Here is a 20,867-nt window from a genome sequence, read left to right on the forward strand (position 1 = left end):
CTGTGACATCACTGTGTGCATTACCCCTGCACTGTGATATCACTGTGTGCTCATTCCCACCAGTATTACTTCACTGTCTGCATTATCCAGTTATAATTACATCACTATGTGCATTATCCTATTATTAACACATCAGTGTGCGACTATCATTATCCCTCACTGTTCATTAGGAAAACCAATCATAAACTTTTCTAAATTTGTTTTATGCTTGATTTTGATGCTATCATTTTATGCTTGATTGTTGGCTCACCGGAGGGCTTTTTATGTGGGCCAGTGATTAGGAATGAATGTTTATTTCAGCCCATGCAAAAGTCCATCAAAGGGTCACTGAGTTTTTATAAAACTTTTGATATGCAAAAGGTTTTGATTGGCGGGGTCTGAGCGCTGAGATCTCCACTGATCGCTAGAATGAAGAGAGAGAAGTGCTGCAGGAGAGGAAGGGAATAGAAATTCTACGAGCCCGTATTGCTTCTGTCCCCTGCAGTAAGGAGAGCCCGATAGACGAGCGCTTTTATCTCCTCATTCTAGCGATCAGTGGGGTCTAAGCCCTCAGAACCTTTGATGCGGCTCTATGACATATCAAAAGTTTTACCAAAACTTAGTCACCTTTTAAAGGAAGTGATGCCAAAAGTTCAACTTACCCCCAAAGATGGCAGGGGTGCCTGCTTGCTTGGGCTCCATTCATTCTCTATGGAATAGGGTATTAAATTTTTTTTTTTAAATTAAGTTAAAAACTTAGCACAAGATTTTTAACCCAAATTTCTTAGAATATTGAGCAGCAGATTTGTCTAGTTTTAGTTGCCTAGGCATAGTAGGCAGATTTTAGGTTTGAGTGATAACTAAGAAATGGCAAACTAAAATTTAGAACCATTTAGCAAAAGGGCAAATGAAGAACTTCTATATACAAGTGATTTTTAAAAAAGGTTTTCTGGGTGTTTAATATAGAATAGGATATCAAAATCTGCTTGGTGGGGGTCTCACACTGGGCACCAGACCCATCAGTTATTTGAAGAGACCTCTTCTGAGGCTATTGACTTCACTTTCATGGAGGCGCAGCTCAGTCCCATTCAAATGAACGGGGCTGAACAGCAATGCCAACCACAGCTGCTATACATTGTACTTGTTAGAGTACTTTCACACTAGCGTTATTCTTTTCCGGCATTGAATTCCGTCCTAGGGGCTCAATACCGGAAAAAAACGCATCCGTTTTATATTAATGCATTCTGAATGGAAAGCAATCCGTTCAGGATGCATCAGGATGTCTTCAGTTCAGTCTTTTTGCCTTTTCAGGACGGAGATAATACAGCAGCATGCTGCAGTTTTATCTCCGTCCAAAATTCCGGAACACTGACATTAAAATTACCGCATTGATGGATCATTGATGCGCATGTACATACCTTTAAAAATGTGGGAAAAAAAAATACCGGATTCGTTTTGCCGGATGACACCGGAAAAACGGATCTGGTATTGCAATGCATTTTTCTTATTGATCAGGATCCTGATCAGTCTGAAAATGCCTGATCAGTCAGAAAAAATGACATGCGTTTGCATACAGTTTGCCAGGCAACGGAACTGCCTGCCGGAATCAAACAACCCAAGTGTAAAAGTACCCTTAAAGTGTGAGGAGGCTGCAGGAGCGCCCCCTAGCTGATAGGCAGGGATACACGGTGTCAGACCCCGACTGATCAGGTATCCGGATAGCTCATCAATATTAACCACCTGGAAAACCCCTTTAATTTATGGGAAATGCTTTTCAATGTGATGCACAGATACACAGCTTGTGAATACAGTCCAGGCTGTCTGAATACAAGGACAAAACACACAGTGAGGTGTCAGATTCCATAATAATCCTCAGTTAATTGTGTAAGGTGCTGGATGGAAAAGAACAGCAGTCATTAATGGAGAGCACTCAGTGCACCTTTCCAGTTCTTCCAGTAGCTGTAATTAGAGGACGGCTCCGAGCAGACGCCTCACGCCCTCTAGTGGCAGAGAGACGTCAGTGCGGATTTGATGGAGCCCGCCCCCGGTGGTGTCAGACGGCGTCTCCCTCTGTGAAGTTGCAGGTTTCCTCTCCAGCCTCCCCTTATCTCAGTCTGCACGTTGCTTCTCGGTGACTAATAGCACAATAACAATGTGCACGGATAAGAGGAATTGAGGCTGTTTACAAACTCTATGGCGGCTGGATATAAGAAGGAGCAGGGAGCTGGCAGCATCTCAGTCACCTCGGGAGCTCTCAGGAACAAGCAGCACTGAACTGACCCCTGCTTCTGCACGGGGCGCTCATCCTCCAGGACTGGGACACTTGCTGCAGCTAATACAGACTGCGCTTCCATTTTTCTATTTATTCTTTTTACCATTTGGGGATTACTTTTTATACCCGTTTTATACATTAACAATGGATCTGGAGATGATGATTTATCTGCTGCTGGCTCTTCTTCAAGGCACCTGTGCTTCAGGTAAGGCTGGGGCTCTGAGGGCAGGCTCGAAATCTAGTCTATAGTTATCTATATCTATGTGTCTATCTGTATCACATCTATATATCTATCTAATCTTCTATCTCTCTATATCTAATCTAATCAATATTTATCTGTTTTATCTTTATATCTAAATCTAATCTATAGTTATCTATCTATCTATCTAATCTTGTATCTATCTAAATCTAATCTAATCAATATGTATCTATCTAATCTTGTATCTATCTATCTAATTATAATCTAATCCATATTTATCTGTCTAATCTTTATATCTAAATCTAGTCTATAGTTATCTATGTGTCTATCTGTATCACATCTATATATCTATCTAAGTCTAATCTATAGTTATCTATATATATATATATAACTATGTGTCTATCTGTATCACATCTATAGATCTATCTAATTTTTTATCCATCTAAATCTAATCTAATCAATATTTATCTGTCTAATCTTTATATCTATATATCTATCTAATCTTGTATCTATCTAAATCTCATCAATATGTATCTGTCTAATCTTTATATCTATCTATCTATCTAAAACTAATCTATACTTATCTATATCTATCCATCTATCAATGTAAATCTAATCTTTATCTATCTCTAATCTATCTGTATCTATCTATCTATCTATCTATCTATCTATCTATCTATCTATCTATCTATCTATCTAATCCATCCATCCATCCATCCTGATCAGGGGAGGTGCTGGGCGACTAGTAGGAGTCTTTTCTTGGTAAAACCATGTCCTTACAGAATAGCAGCCAGTGCATTCTTCCTATGAAGTATGCCATTCACAGGTTACAGCATCAGCACGGGGCTATGTATGAGTTATGCAGGTTGCAGGGGAGCGCTGGCTCTGTACAGGTGGGATAACCCTGATAGCGCTAGATGCTGCTCCACATAACAGACAGACCCGTCTGTGACTATTGTGGGAAATATTACTCCACATTTAATAGGAATACCCGACTCCTGACACCTGTGTGCCGGCTGAGGTGAGATTAGCAGGGTATTCCTTGTGTAATCCCTCTCTTGTTATTGCACAGGTAAAAGCATTGTGGCGGCGGTGTATCACCCTATAAAGACGGGTAATTGCGCACAGGGCTATTTAAGACTCTTTATGGCTGTGCTTGAGGGATCAGCTGCTCGGAGCCGCTGAGGTCGGGATTAGGAGATGCGGTGACAGAGCGGCTCCTGTGCGGTTTTATAGAGCACGTGGGATCAGCGGGCAGTAATGCTGGAGACTGCTTCTCCTGCTCTGTCACTCCATAGATAGATATCTAGATACCTGCAGCCTGAGAGAGGATATATAGAGATACAACCTGGGAGAGGATAGATAGATAGATAGATAGATACCTCCAGCCTGAGAGAGGATGTATAGGGATACAACCTGGGAGAGCATAGATAGATAGATAGATAGAGAGATACAACCTGAGAGAGGATAGATAGATAAATAGATAGATAGAACCTGAGAGAGGATAGATAGATAGACAGATACAACCTGACAGAGGATAGATACAACCTGACAGAGGGTAGATAGAGAGATACAACCTGACAGAGGATAGATAGAGAGATACAGCCTGAGAGACGATAGATAGAGAGATACAGCCTGAGAGAGGATAGATAGATAGATACAACCTGACAGAGGATAGATAGATACAACCTGACAGAGGATAGATAGAGAGATACAGCCTGAGAGAGGATAGATAGAGAGATACAGCCTGAGAGAGGATAGATAGATAGATACAACCTGAAAGAGGATAGATAGATACAACCTGACAGAGGATAGATAGAGAGATACAGCCTGAGAGAGGATAGATAGATAGATACAACCTGAGAGAGGATAGATAGAGAGATACAACCTGACAGAGGATAGATAGAGAGATACAGCCTGAGAGAGGATAGATAGATAGATAGATAGATAGATAGATACAACCTGACAGAGGATAGATAGATACAACCTGACAGAGGATATATAGAGATACAGCCTGATATAGAGGGAGACTAGATAGATAGATAGATAAAACCTGAGAGAGGATAGATAGAGATACAGCCTGAGAGAGGATAGATAGATACAACCTGACAGAGGATAGATAGAGAGACAACCTGAGAGAGGATATATAGAGATACAGCCTGATATAGAGGGAGACTAGATAGATAGATAGATAGATAGATAGATAGATAGATAAAACCTGAGAGAGGATAGATAGAGATAGAGCCTGAGAGAGGATAGATAGATACAACCTGACAGAGGATAGATAGATAGATAGATAGATAGATACAACCTGACAGAGGATAGATAGATACAACCTGACAGAGGATAGATAGATAGATAGATAGATAGATAGATACAACCTGACAGAGGATAGATAGATACAACCTGACAGAGGATAGATAGATAGATACAACCTGACAGAGGATAGATAGATACAACCTGACAGAGGATAGATAGATAGATAGATAGATAGATACAACCTGACAGAGGATAGATAGAGAGACAACCTGATATAGAGGGAGACTAGATAGATAGATAGATAAAACCTGAGAGAGGATAGATAGAGATACAGCCTGAGAGAGGATAGATAGATACGAGACATGGATTATAAGATATATAAATAGATATGTCTATATTATGATAGAAGAGAAGATATAAGATATAGTGTGAGAGGAGTGCTATGTAGACTACTGATACAATGTGATACAAAGTAGATAGAAGCTCATGTAGAGTGAGAGTTAGAGAAGCGCAGGCTCCATGGACGTGAGGTCAGATGCTAGTGACATATACATACCTATTAAACACAGTTCTCCATTTTCTGACATGTATGATAAAATGAAGAAAAGAACATAATCCGGAGTCTCAGATCAGCAGAAGGCTCAGCAGATAACTGGTTATTGGACTCCTATACACCAATAGTGACATGTTTTATGTTAACATTTCATTCAGCTGCACTGCAGAAAAAACATGTGTCAGAAGTGACATTATTGCTGAGGATCCTGATCTGCTGTTACCCCAGCTCCATCTCCTGCTGGCAGACCAGTGGTGATGAGCAGTGAGGAGATAAGCTCAGGCATGGGATTCAGCCAGTTCCCTCAGGTTCTCCAGATCCAGTTGTTAAAATTACAGCGGCAGCTGGAGATGATCGCTTCCATTCCATAGTTTAGCTCCTTAGACTTTTAAAAAGTTGGGTGGTATGTGTGTAGTGTATATATGGTGTATTTAAGCATGTGTACCATGTATCTGGTGTATTTATGTGTGTTATATATGGTGTATGTATATGTATACATGTGTCATGACTCTGCGTGTCCGCCGTTGAGTAGGGAACCTGCCCCTGGATAAGCAGTGCCCTCTTCTCCTGGTCCACGCCGTGCAGGACCCACATTCTGTATGAATCATGTATGTGGTGACAAGTTCAGTCCTGCCTGCTGCTATTATCATGACAGGAATGTATACAGGGCATTGCACAACAATACGCTCCAGCTGGAGCTCCCGTCTCTTATCCTGAGGTAGCACCACGTGAGGGTCTCTGTGTCCTCTCATTTATACCTACAGTGTGCATTTATCCCAGTGTTTTCAGTTATGCCTTGGACTTAAAATCCTTTTCTTATTTGCAGGGTCATCCTCTGAGGATCCCTCTGTAGCAGAAGCTGCAGCTGCTCATCCTTCTTCTGGCGCCCCCTTGAGGCCACGCAGATTTAAACGCTGTTCTTGTTCAACGCTCATGGATAAAGAATGTGTCTACTTTTGCCACCTAGACATTATCTGGATAAACACGCCAGAGTAAGTGATATACTGCTTCAGTTTCTTTTTTGCGCCTTAGGCCTCATGCACACGACCGTTGTTCGGGTCCGCATCCGAGCCGCGGTTTTGGCGGCTCGGGTGCAGACCCATTCCCTTCAATGGGGCCGCTCAAGATGCGGACAGCACTCCGTGTGCTGTCCGCATCCGTTGCTCTGTTCCGTGGCTCCGAAAGAAAAAAATATATAACATGTCCTATTCTTGTCCGTTTTGCGGACAAGAATAGGCATGTCTACAATGGGCTCCGCAAATTGCGGAAGGCACACGGGCAGCTTCCGTTTTTTGCGAATCCGCGTTTTGAGGACCGCAAAAAACAGAACGGTCGTGTGCATGAGGCCTTAGGCTGATATTATTATTATTATTTTTATTTATATTTCCAATTTTTGGAATTAAGTTATGGAACTTTTGGGGACCAGTTGTACATGACTTTTCCCATTGAAACGTCAATTATCTCCTCTTACGAGATACACTTGTGATGGTATCATCCTTGGTCTTGGTGCAAGATGCTTTTAAGAGAATTAAGAAAAGTTACTGGAGAAAACCAATTTATCTAATGTGGAAAGCACTGGAGTGGTTGCACAATACCGCGTCATAAGACATCAGGTAGCCTGACAATTGACAGCAGGTAATGGCCACTCGGCACACCCAGGCTGTCCAATTCATCTGCTTTCTCTCATATACTAGAAGCTTACTTGGGATATGTTTTTATGGTTGTTTGCTAACCCCACACCTATCCCGGCATTTAGTGGTACTATAGATGGATTTTATACGGAGAACTAAATATTTTTCTGCTAAATCCTGAAGGACATTAATGGAGTTTTTATTAACTTGAACTGTAGGACGTCCAGGATTCTGCTACTGAAACTCATTCTGCTCATATACATGGCAGTTTCCTAACTTCATCTATAGTCTAAGGCTAAATGCACACGATCAGGATTGCGCGCGGATTTTCACTGTAGGTCATGTACATTGTATCCTATGAGAATTTGAAATTCTCAATGCACACAATGCTGATTTTTTTTTTCCGCACGGATTTTGACCTGCAGTGCAGATTTTAAAATCTGTACCAAATCCACATGCAAATCCGCCCAATTGATGCGGATTTTCATGCGGATTTTCAGCATGCAGATTTTACTAAGTGAATGAAGAAAATTCGGTCAGGGGAAAAAAATCTGCTTCGTGTGCATTGAGAATTTTAAATTCTCATAGAATACAATGTACATGACCTACGGTGCGGATTTTCCGCACGCAAATCCGCGCAGAAAATCCGCACGCAATCCTGATCGTGTGCATTTTGCCTAATGGTTTGCAATTCATACATCTTCTACCCTTTTGGAAATAGAAATCAGCTCGTAGGGCACCTGCATATGTGGATTATGCACAGTAATTCCATATGGAAAAACCGCAGCGTAATCCAGTACCAGCAAATTAGGCAAATCTCATGTACACATTGCTTTTTCTTTCTGTGCAGAAATTGACCTGCCGTTCAGACAGCATGTCAATTCTTTGTGCAATGCAAAGGGTGAGATCTGCAGCAATACCGAATCACATGTGGTTTTTGGTGCGGAAATGCACAAAGAGCCACACAGAATATCTGCCAGACAGTCCACATGTGTAGCCGTAGGGCAGGGGTGGCTAACCTTACAGACACAGAGAGCCAAAAAAAAAAAAAGGATGATTGCCAGGAGCCACAAGTTATACATTTACACAAATATGTGTGCACACGACAGTATTACTGCAATTGAGTTTTCAAACTTTTAAAAGTGTATTTAAACCACCTTTCCTACCTGTAGTGTAGACATCTTTAGTGAGACTTCTGGCAATCATGCTCAGATGACCGCCCCATGCTCAGATGACTGCCCCATGCTCAGATGACCGCTCCTTGCTCAGATGACCGCCCCATGCTCAGATGACCGCCCCTTGCTCAGATGACCGCCCCATGCTCAGATGACCGCCCCATGCTCAGATGACCGCCCCATTCTCAGATGACATCCCCATGCTCAGATGACACCCTCATGCTCAGATGACACCCTCATGCTCGAATTACCCTCTCACCCCCATTCTGAGATTATGTGTGTGGGGGTGATTTGACATAGCGGAGATGTGAGCATGGGGTGTCTGATTTTAGGTGTCTTATGTGGGCACTGGGAGGGCTTATTTTGTGGATCTGATGAGGATTTGGGGGTCTTATCTGAGCTGGCACCCCCCCCAATACTTTAAAAATTATTGTACCCCCTCACAGTAGTATTGCCCTTATTACACAACCTTCACAGTAGTTTTGTACAAATGTGTGCCCCCTAACAGTAATTATGCTTACATTGTGCCCTCTCACAGTAGTTATGCCCACATTGTGCCATCTTACAGGTTATGCTCTCTGTGCCCCTTTCACAGTTTTAATGCTCTCTTTGTGCCCCCTTCACAGTAATAAACCCCATTGTGCCCCCTTCACAGTAATAAACCCCATTGTGCCTCCTACATAGTAATAATGCCCATTGTGCTCCCTTCACAGTAATAATGCCCATTGTGCTCCCTTCACAGTAATAATGCCCATTGTGCCCCCTTAATAGTAGTAATGCCCACTGTGCTAGTTATGCCCTCTGTTTCACCTCCATAGTAGAAATCCCCATTGTGCCCTCTTCACAGTAGTAATGCCCACTGTGCCCCCTTCACAGTAATAATGCCCTCGGTCCCCCCTTCATTGTAGTAATGCCCTCTAGCTCTGTGCCCCCTCCATAGTAGAAATGCCAGTTGTGCCCTCTTCGCATTAGTAATGCCCTCTGTGCCCCCTCCATAGTAGTAATTCCCTCTGTGCCCCCTCCATAGTAATAAAGTCCTCTGTGCCCCCTCCATAGTAATAAAGTCCTCTGTGACCCCTCTGTATTAAAAACAAAAAAACACAGTAACTACTCACCTTGTCCCGCTCCTGAAGCTCACATACCCCTCTCCCCTGCAGGCACAGATCGCTCTGCAGCAATGTGTGGGTGAAGCTTATGCAGCTTACCGGGCTACAGGCTCCGCCCACACATGCAGGCAGTGCGATCCATGTCTGCAGGCTGAATGGTGAAGCGGGGAGGAGTCTTCCTGCTCCACCATTCACAGTGCCGCCGGCCTGAAGGAGGGGAGGAGCACTGAGTGGTGAGTGAAAGGACCGCAGCTCCCAGAGCTCCAGCAATGAGCGCTTCCATCTGTATTGATGGAAGCGCTCATTGCTTCTGTGTTCGGGCACCTCCTGAGAACGACACCCAGGGCGGGCCGCCCCCATGCCCCCCCCGCCACTGGAGAGCGCTGCTGAGACAAGCACAAAGTAGAGGAATAGCTGGCCCGCTCCCCTGCGAGCCGCATATGTAGACAGAGGAGAGTAAGAGCTGGCCGGACCACTCCCCTACGAGCCGCAAATGAAGATGCAAGGAGCCACATGCGGCTCGCGAGCCGCGGGTTGGCCACCCCTGCCGTAGGGTATGTTCACTTGTCAAGATCCACCGCATACTCCAGGGCAGAGACCGCTCCAGTTTCTGCCCTATTCTTTCATTTTAAATGATCTTCGTTTAGCTCCTTTCAATAGAGCTAAACCACAAGCATGTTCCCGACATGGATTTCTGAGGAGTCCATGTGGTAACCAAACCATGAATGGATATGAATGTACTTGGTGTGGTCTGGAAAACCCGACATGAAAAAACCTCAACCATTGGCGCGGCCTCCAAAGAAAGATAATGGGCAACGATTTTGACCAAAATACCTTTGTGTGAACATACTCTTAGTGCATCGAATTGTGATGGGCTTGGGCTTATTCACAGGAGCTAACCTGAACAAGCAGATCTTCAATGTACCGTAAATGACAAAAGGTGAATATTGGACTTCAGTCCACCTGGAGCCAGTGAACATAACTGTGTCATAGTGGCGCCGAGCTAAAAGCCAGCCAAGTAGCCAACACCTAAGGAATTAAATAGCATTTAAGCATCACCCAGAGATAGTGATTTCTCTATCATTTAACCCCACAAATGCACATCTGCTGTAGCCCAGCACACACATGCAGACATCTTGAAGGATAGAAGACTGAAGAATTACTAAATGTTCCAGAAAGGAACTGTGATTTGAGTGCTTGTGTTAGCGCTCCCCAGTACAAAGTGTGACTAATGGAAGTGCATTAGAGAGTTTTCAATAGAGGTAACTATGTATAATGTGCCCAAACTGATAGCGTAATATGCTAAGCTGTAAATATTTGCCTTACTCTTTACCTCTCAGGCATTTACAGTGAAATACTCCTAAACTGTGATTTAAGAACCATTAACAAGCTATTAATTGAAATGCAGGTTGCGACCTGTATAACTCACTGGTATGCGGCTGTGAAACCGAGGCTTGCAATTTGTGAAATTGTATGTAATTAAAAAAGCCGAATATTAAGGTTGTTTTGTAGAAAGGTTACATGTAGCGCGCACTGTGTGGGGAGTCTCTCTACACGCTGACATTTGCCATGTGAGATATGTATTGAAATATGAAACCAGAGTCATATTGATTAATGGCATGAAAACATGTAGAGGGATCACCATCAGCATAGTCAATCATCTGTTCTTCCTTTGCTCCAATATGGAGGATTCAGCTTCTATTATTGAAGTGGTATTTATGCACTTTCTATGTTACGATATTGGCTGTTTTGCACACTCAAGACCGCAACATTTATTTTATAGAAAAACCGTGCCTTACGGACTTGGAGGTCCTCGTCTGAAACGTTCACTGCAGGACATGGAGACAGAAAATGTTCTGAAGTCTGGTAGCAGGTGTATCTGTGCCAAGGGTGAGGACAAGAAATGTCTGGACTTCTGCCAAAGTGCTGCAGATCTCAGGTGTGTGCAAATATTTTAAGTCTGAAAAAATGACAGAGCGAGCCCTGAGTACACCTGTAGCAGAGGCCGCCTTTATCTCAGAAGCATGTGTGGAGAAAAGGTGTTCCTTACCATGATTTGTTTTCTTACACAGTGTCCAACCTTCCATAGTGAAAGAAACACAGCGGGTTCAGAAGGCCAAAGTCTGCAATGGACTCTTACTGGGAGGACAGTGTGTGCAGAAACTTCATACAGACGCTAAAAGGTGAGCGAACGAGATTGTTATACACGGACAGATTATCAGCTGTTTGCCAACGGTATCTTATTCGCATATAAATAGCAAACTGCAAAGACGTTTACCCCTAGCATTGGTCAGTGTTTATTAGTATCAAATAATGAGAGTATTCGCTATTGATTCAGATTTTTTTTGTCCTTCTGCAATTTTTACAAAATCTTAACTGTGGGCAAGCAAGTGAACATTCGGTTCCATAATAGATCAGTCAGTGGTCAGCATGGAGAAGACACAATCCCGGGACTACTTTATATTCATACACCCAGATTTGCTCTAAAGTATTTAAAATGGCACAAACCTATTCAATGCATGGGCACAGGTGCAAAATATGTCTGTATGAGGTTGATAGGTCCTGCAGTTGACTTACAAATGTATAGCTGTTGAGTTCCTTCTACTGTTTATAGATGTCTACATACAGTAAGCTGGATTAGTTGGAAAGTTTACGTGCAATAGGAGATCCCTCACTACAGACTGAAAATCTGAAGGCAAGGGGATTTGGTACCAAGAGGATCGCTGTGACCCCTTCCTTCTAGTTATCATTGGAGGTCCAAGGCCACAGACCCCTACATATGAAATCTTCTGACATATCTCAGTGACATAGCAGAAGATGTTTACAGGGAGTCTACCACCAGGCATATTAAACTAGACACAATAGCTTGTAGGTCTAGCTCCGCTAAATGTAATAATACCTTTCACTTAGTGAACAGTTGCCTCATTCTGGAAAAAAAAGTACTTTTAAACCATATGCAAATGAGCAGTTCAGTGAACTGAGGGCGGAACCAAACCACTCTGTGCACCCTTGTTCATAATGCGTACTCAGCCAGGCCCTTCTACTTCTTCTTGATTTAGAGGGCCAGGCAAGATGACTATGCAGGAACCTGGTCATGTCAATCAAGGAAAGGGAGGGGCGGGCAAAGGAGACAGGAGGAACAAGGGTGCACAGAGTGGCTTTGGCCCACCTTTGGTGCACTTAACTGCTCATTTGCATATGGATTAAAATAACCTTTTTTACAGAATCAAGCAAAAGATTGCTAAGTGAAAGACATCATTACATTAGGCTGAGCTCGCCCAACACGCCATTGTACATGGTTTATTAGTGAATTTCCTGATGATGAATTGATAAGTTTGGGCAAACAATACTTCTTGAAAGTCCTTCTTCATTCAATGCAACAACATGTTGCTTCAGCTCAAAACTATAATCTGTGTAGAACATCAGAAATTGTTGTACAATTTGTTAAAACCCTTTCCATTGCTATGAAATAAACTTGTAATATAACTTGATTTTGCAGAACGGAATTCATCAGACAAGCCATAAAGAGATCATATGTCTTTGCCAGGCTACTGAAGAAGCTTCAAGAGATGAAAGATGAGACACATCCTTGGGCACATAGAAAGAGAGGAATTTGGAAACATACAATCACAACTTCATAGTTGGAGAAGTGAGAACTGTCACCTTCTTTCCATAGTGTGGGAGACATTACTGTCAGTGAATGCCTTCAGTGTGCATATTTTATTTTTCTTGGTGGCTAAGTGCACTTAATTTATGAAGATTTAAATCAAAGGATCTGGAACTACCATCCAGCTTCAAGATGGACATGTGAGATGGATGAAAGGCAGGAGTCTGGGCTGAAATAATGCTGCTGGTTTTGGAGATAAATGTCATGGGGACGTGTCTGCATTAGAACAGAATTTTAAAATAACCTGCCAAACAACATTCATTGCTACTGACACTGACAGTAAAACACTGGAATATAATATTGAAATCTACATGCCTTATTCTATGAAATGCTGCAGCATATGGATGTATGTGCATTGCAGATACACTATGAAAGCTATGCCATTGTTTTAGGGCGTTTTACATATCGCATACAAGTCTACCTCAGGTTTACTTCCTCTGAAGGGCTTCCTTCCTGCCTATATTTTAGCTTGTCCCGTGAATACACCTTATGTCTTCAGTCTTGGTTCGATCTTTTTCACTGGAGCTAATCAAATCTTTAATATGCAATAATCCCTGATTTGTTTAGTGGCTGGTTAATGTGGTCATAGTAAGCGGAGGGTAGCACTGACTGCTGCTCACACAAGCTAAAACTGGGTTTTCATAGCAGTTATTCTATCTGCTATCTTCTATCTAAATTTATTATGTGAATATTTTTTAAAATATTTATATTATTTGTAAAAGTGACTATATTTACTGTGTTAAATATACATTTTAATAGGCCATATTGGTCTATGCATGTTTGTATTTCTGTATGAAAAAAGAGCTTCATGCCTTCAGTAATAATGTTAAAATAAAATATTTTGTAACCTTATAAACACAATTTGTAACTTTTTGTTTGAAAAAGAGGACATTAGTTGAATTAATAGCTTGAAGTAAATGTCCATACTCTATTGAAATAAATATCATCACTTTCAGGTAACTTTTCAGGATAAGCTGTCATGTGTACATGATGAATAACACTATATCTGGCCATTATATGACAATTTTTTAGCAGTTTTCCCCTCTGCAGGCTCCATATCTTATTATCAGCTTTCTCTGAGCTGGTGCATAGAGACTAGCTCTACAATGTTTCCCATACACAGTACATGTAGGAAACAGGAGATTCTGCTCCCTGTCTCTCTCACGGTCACTCAGAAGCACCGTATAGGAGATTATAGAGAAGTACTGAACAGTATTGATGTGAATAGAGCACTGCAGGTGAGATATAATACTATTTGCTGCTTCATGGGTGCGTCTATGTCGGCCCCTCCTTCCTTCGCTGCCGCTCAAGCCTCCTCCCCTCTGCATAGATTTCTATGAGCAGCTGTGATCTGATCATTCAGTGAGCTGACATATTGGTCTCTCAAGATGGATTTAACAGTTAGAAGTGGCTGATAAGTGGAGAAAGAGGCATTTTTCTCTGATAAGATATGTTACAATGTTACTTTTTTATAATTTCATGTGCTATTGATTTATGCAAAGTTTTTGAAAAGATTAGTGGACATTTAAGACTTTAATTCACTGTTGTAACCAAGGACATATATGTCATATAGGCAGCTGGTATGGAGCCCTGGAGAGAGGAGCCCACACTAGGTTAGGCTTGTTCATGCCTGAAAGATTTGGATTGTTATCAAGTAGGCAAAAGGTAGCGGTAGAAGATAGTACACAAATCAGTACATACAAAGCACACAATGCGCTGGAACACGAAGTTATGTACTGTTTGTATAATAAAAGGGAGTCTTAGGAAAAACATTGGGTGCTAAAATGTGATAACCTCTACCAGTAGTAATACATTAGGACAGTACATCAAGATAGAAAACAAATAAGCAAATATTAAAAGCTTATATCTATATTTTAGATACAGTACAGGTCACATAAATTAAGAAATTGTGATGCATGTTTTGCATGTGAACTGACATAGGGTTTATAAGCTATAACTGCACGTCTAACAAACAGGAAAAGACTAGACATAGGATGTTAGCTTACATAAGAGGAGGTGTTAGATTATGAATGACATTGGAATTACAGCATAGATAACTTATAGAACCCAATATAATAATGGACACTAGATGGCAGCAAAGCACATTAAACATAGTGGAAAACAGATAGAATACAATAATGAATTCTAGTTCAGAAGCCATAGCTGGGACAGTACAAAGGATATTGATGAAAACTGAAATACCATTTAATGTGGCTGAGCCCCGCTGCTACTGATTCATGAAATTGATTATAATTGGAGGTACACTTTAACTCAGACAACCATTTTAAATCTATTCTCAGCCAATATACTGTGAAGTTCAGAATGAAGACAGCATTAGATAATTTAGCTATTAGTTCTTTGCTGATGACCATGTAGAATCTTTAGTTATCATCTGTGACTAGTTAAATACAGTGCCTTGCAAAAGTATTCACCCCCCTTGACTTTTTTCATGTTTTGGTGCCTCACAACCTGGAATTAACATGGATTGCTTGAGGATTTTCATAATTTAATTTACAGAACATGCCCACGACTTTGAAGAGGTTTTTTTTTTTATTGTGAAGCAACCAACAAATAGGACAAAATAACAGAAAAAGTCAATGTGCATAACTATTCACCCCCTTAAAGTCAATACTTTGTAGAGCCACCTTTTGCGGCAATCACAGCTCCAAGTCGGTTTGGATAAGTCTCTATGAGCTTGCCACATCGTACCATTGGGATTTTTGCCCATTCCTCCTTGCAAAACTGCTCCAAGACCTTCAAGTTGGATGGTTTGCGCTTGTGAACAGCAATCTTTAAGTCTGACCACAGATTTTTTATTGAGATCTGGGCTTTGACTAGGCCATTCCAACACATTTACATGTTTCTCCTTAAACCAGTCAAGTGTTGCTTTAGCAGTGTGTTTTGGGTCATTGTCCTGCTGGAAGGTGAACTTACGTCCTAACCTCAAATCACGCACAGAGTGGTACAGGTTTTGCTCAAGAATATCCCTGTATTTAGCACCATCCATCTTTCCCTCAACCCTGACCAGTTTCCCAGTCCCCAGCTGCTGAAAAACATCCCCACAGCATGATGCTGCCACCACCATGTTTCACTGTGGGGATGGTGTTCTTTGGGTGATGTGATGTGTTGAGTTTGCGCCAGACATAGCGTTTTTTTGATGGCCGAAAAGTCCAATTTTGGTCTCATCAGACCAGAGCACCTTCCTCCATGCATTTTGGGAGTCTCCCACATGCCTTTTTGCAAACTCACAACGTGCCTTTTTGTTCTTAGCTAAAAGTAATGGCTTTCTTCTGGCCACTCTGCCATAAAGCCCACCTCTATGGAGCGTACGGCTTCTTGTCATCCTATGTACAGATATTCAAGTCTCTGCTGTGGAACTCAGCAGCTCCTCCAGGGTTACTTTAGGTCTCTGTGCTGCCTCTCTGATTAATGCCCTCCTTGCCCGGTCCGTGAGTTTTGGTGGGCGGTCGTCTCTTTGCAGGTTTGCTGTTGTGCCATGTTCTTTCCATTTGGTTATGATAGATATGATGGTGCTCCTGGAGATCGTCAAAGATTTGTATATTTTTTCATAACCTAACCCTGACTTGTACTTCTCATCAACATTGTCCCTTATTTGCAGAGTTCCTTGGTCTTCATGGCAGTGTTTAGTTAATGATGCCTCTTGCCTTAGGTGTTGCAGCCTCTGGGGCCTTTCAAAAAAGGTGCGTATATGTAATGACAGATCATGTGACACTTAGATTGAACACAGGTGGACATAATTTCACTAATTATGTGACTTCTGAAGGTAATTGGTTGCACCAGAGCTTTTTATGGGCTTCCTAACAAAGGGGGTGAATACATACGCACATGCCAATTTTCTGCTTTCTATTTCTAAACAATAGTTTTATTTATATATTTTTCTCATTTCACTTCACCAACTTAGACTATTGTGTTCCGATCCATCACATAATATTCAGATTAACAAAACATTGAACTTAAGGCTGTAATGTAACAAAACACGAAAAAAAAAGTCAAGGGGGTGAATACTTTTGTACACTGTACATGTAACCAGAATCCATTATAAGCTACAGATCATCTTCCCTAGAAATGTTGTCTGAATCTGAATTACAGATGGCTTGCTAGATGTAACTGATGAATGTCTTCTTGCTCACTCTGTACAACACAGTTTTACAGAGATTTTCTCCTTTAGAAGAAGTCCTCTGTCATGTAGCATCTGATGGAACATGATAGTTTTTATTTTTTAAACTTATATGTAATCTGACAACAAACTAGGAATATCGAGGGCATATACATGTAAATTAGTGGCCCATAGAAGTCTAAACAGTGTAGATAGTGCCTACAATTTGAACCGTGTACAAGCTACAATATGACCCTGTTCCTGAAGCAAAATATGAAGCACCAAAACGGTATTTTGTTCTATATGGTAATGTATGCATGTTTGTATTTGACATGCAATATTTAATACCTCACCAGTGATGTTCTTAGCAAACAAAAACCTATACAGAGTAAAGTATAGCCTATATTCAACCAAAAACAATCCTGACCTCTAAAAAACATCTTCTTTCAGTACAGTATATAATTTCTGCATATTATATAATTTTCTTTATATAAAAAATGCACACTTAACAAAAATTCTGGAGGTATGTTACTGGAATTTTCTTCCTCAAGTTGGTAGACCCCCAGGTAAATACACTCCATAGGGATACGGTCACTCGTATGAATTTACACCTTGGAAAATATGCATCGTTTTCAGTAGCAGCAAAGCAGATGAAATTTAATGAAATCTCATCGATGCTCTTGTGGGAAAATTGGTGTAGATTCTGCATGAACTTTGAACTGCGTTGTCAATTTATGCTGAGCAATTGAAAACGGATCCGTCCCCCCTTGACTTTCAATGTAAGTCAAGACGGATCCGTTTTGAATGGATACAAGCGTTTGCATTATTGGTGCGGATCCGTCTGTGCAGATACAAGACCGATCCGCACCAAACGGAGGTCTGAAAGTAGCCTTAACCCAGAGGATTGGTGTGGGGGTTAAAGATTTAGTTGATAGTTTTCAAATGAATAAACTAAATATATACATGCCTAGTGTAAAAACAAAGATAATATAAATAATAAAAATCTTCTGAAGGAAAAATGATGATAAAAACGGAGGAATATAAATAACCAAATGCTTAGTAGAAACTAGTGTAAATTGAATTAGATACATTAATGTACTGGTAATCAAGCTTGATAGAATTAATAAACTTTTAATTTCAAACTATATCTTATAATTTCATATGATATTATATACATTTAGGGGTGAGGAGGATACATAATAGTTTAGTAAGAGGATCATTGGTGTGTGTGTGTCTAGGACAAGGGCAGAGGTTTCAAATGACTGCTGTCTTGTATACATAGAAACATAATACATGTGGTTTTTACCTACAATCACTACATGCAGTGAATGTTTATATATAACCAAATAGTGCTTTCCCAGAAAATTATCAGTAGTACATCAGATATATATATTTCTCAATTCTTATCAGGTATAAGAAATACATGAAGATAAATTCCTGATTTTCTCTCACTTTCGGTGCCAGCTGTAGCTGCAGCTCCAATGGTCACAGGTAGCTGAATAGGATATTCATATGAAACATTAAGGAGCACCAAATTTCAAATAGGAGATGTGGGTGATAACTGCGTTATCTCTGAAGCTGCTGGCTGAGGAGTGCCCATGTGTGCGGTGTGCTGCAGGGGGAATCACTTAGTTCCATTTTAGTAAAATGAGTGTCGATATAGAAATATACACAATTAGATACTTAGGCAATAAAATTACCTACATTCCCATAAATGTATTGCCTAAAGGACGTTCAGCCCAAACATTCTAATTATATACAGGTAAAGTAAAGCTACGTGGGTCCAAAATGTAAATTGAATATACCCATATAAATGTAGGCATATTAAATAACAAATGGATCTGTATGCCAAAACAGTTTGTATGAAAGAAGGATGATTGGGTACAAAATATATGCAGAAGACTGGGAGGAAAAATAATTTGCTGTAATCCCTAGGTCTATGATATTATAAATATTAATACCGTGGTCCTTCAAGTTACAATATCAGTTGGGCGACCATTGTAAGTTGGAACCATGGTAGCTTGAGTCTATAACTCTATGGAAAACTAGTAATTGGTTCCAAAGACTGGAATGCCATGCCTTGATAAGAGAGAGTGCAAATTTAAGAAAATAGGCAGATAACTAATACAGATAAAACACAGTTTTACATATAGCAGTCAGGAGTAGATGCTGCAGGCTGTAAATTACTTTCTACGATGAGGGCAGGAGCTTCTTCAGGGTGCAGAAAGAGGGCAGTACAGAACACATAGTATCAGTACTGAGTTGTACTGTAAAGAGGAGCTACTAGACAACCAATACAGGAATAACCTGTGATCTCTTAAATGTGATCTGGGACTTGAATATGGAATATGCTGTTTCAGAAATGGATCATCTCTGCAGGATCCGCCAGTGTTTGGGAAAAATGTTTCTTAGAGTTCCATGATTAACATTAGGCACAAATTTTAATGATTCTGGATCATTATTTTTCTTCTCTTTAAGTTCCAAACATTCCTGTTGGCTCAGTCGTTATGCTTTTGCAAACACTGCATGTTTTGGATAACTCTTGTTATAGAATCTTGACTAAAATGGGTTGTCCCACAAAAAATATTCTACAGTTTTTAAACCAGCGGCTGCCTCTCAATAATTTTGTAATTGCATGTAGTGCATGTATATAAATTTAGCATAGTCACTAAGTTATTCAATAAAAAAGCCACCTGCTGTTTGTTATTTTTCTTTCTTCTTTGTGCAGCTCAACGAGATGCTGCACATGCTCAGTTTCATCCTTCAGCTGCCTCCTAAATGTGATAGGGAGAGAGATTCAGCGGAATACACATGCCCCCTGATCTGCAGCATAAAATACACTTCCCTTGAGCTGCCAGCTTAATACACAGTACAGACCAAAAGTTTGGAGACACCTTCTCATTCAAAGAGTTTTCTTTATTTTCATGACTATGAAGGCATCAAAACTATGAATTAACACATGTGGAATTATGTATATAACAAACAAGTGTGTAACAACTGAAAATATGTCATATTCTAGGTTCTTCAAATATACTTTTTGATATTCTTTTTTCACATATTGCACAATGATTCACATTTGGCACACAATCTTTCTAACATAACAATAGCCCACAGTAACATGTACTCATCCCATTCTCTACATCAGGCACTTGCAAATCTGCCTTAAATCTTAAACCCCTGTGTCCTCCACAACGGTTCTGCTTCAATAACAGGGTACAGCAACATAAATTGAAGCGTTAGTGTGGACCCAGACTTACTATTGATCTGCAAACATCTGTGTCTTGTGGTAATCACCCCTAGGACATTTGGTGTTAGGCCATTTGTAATTATTGGATTATCCAACAATTCTCAGAAGTATTATAGTCAAGAATGTAGCATAACATTATCTATGATGTACTTCTGATTTGTCCATATGCATAATTACTACAATTTATACTTTGTGCATCTGCAGCTTAAAGACTCTTAATTATATAGTGCTTACTACGACTTTAAAGCTGGAATCAATGCTTTTTTCAGCAGGGCTGGGAATAGCACATTAAGAAATTACTACATTGTAAATTTTAATAGCTTTTTGAAAGAACAAATTAATTGTAATGAATGTATTCTCCGTTTCATAGAAGCACTTAGAAATTTATGAGAATTGGGTAAAAAATTTTAAAAAGTGGATTCTTTAGTGCTTTGATATCATACACCTGGTGAAAGTAGAAGGTGCATGATATAGTAAGAGAACTAAATGAGATCCAACAATAACAATTGGTTTAAACTCATAATCCAAATACAAATTTTCTATGAAGGCATAACAGACAATACAATTAATGTTTTTTCCGCAATCTCTGCAGAGTGTTAGCAAATTTCATCTCTTGCCTCTGCAGAGTTTGACAAACAGACATCTGAATTTCCTACTTTTCT

At 40.5% G+C, this 20,867-nt stretch overlaps 1 protein-coding gene across 1 annotated transcript; it reads left to right on the plus strand.

The window, feature by feature from the left end:
- Positions 1 to 2,079: 2,079 nt before the first annotated feature.
- EDN1 (endothelin 1) lies at positions 2,080 to 13,682 on the plus strand. Its single transcript, XM_040433289.1, has 5 exons — positions 2,080 to 2,456; positions 6,089 to 6,254; positions 10,958 to 11,113; positions 11,247 to 11,357; positions 12,674 to 13,682. Exons 1-5 carry the CDS (start codon positions 2,396 to 2,398, stop codon positions 12,813 to 12,815), a joined length of 636 nt encoding a protein of 211 aa, XP_040289223.1. The 5' UTR covers positions 2,080 to 2,395; the 3' UTR covers positions 12,816 to 13,682.
- Positions 13,683 to 20,867: the final 7,185 nt, after the last annotated feature.

Source organism: Bufo bufo, chromosome 5 (assembly GCF_905171765.1).
Source record: "Bufo bufo chromosome 5, aBufBuf1.1, whole genome shotgun sequence".
Classification (NCBI taxonomy): domain Eukaryota; kingdom Metazoa; phylum Chordata; class Amphibia; order Anura; family Bufonidae; genus Bufo; species Bufo bufo.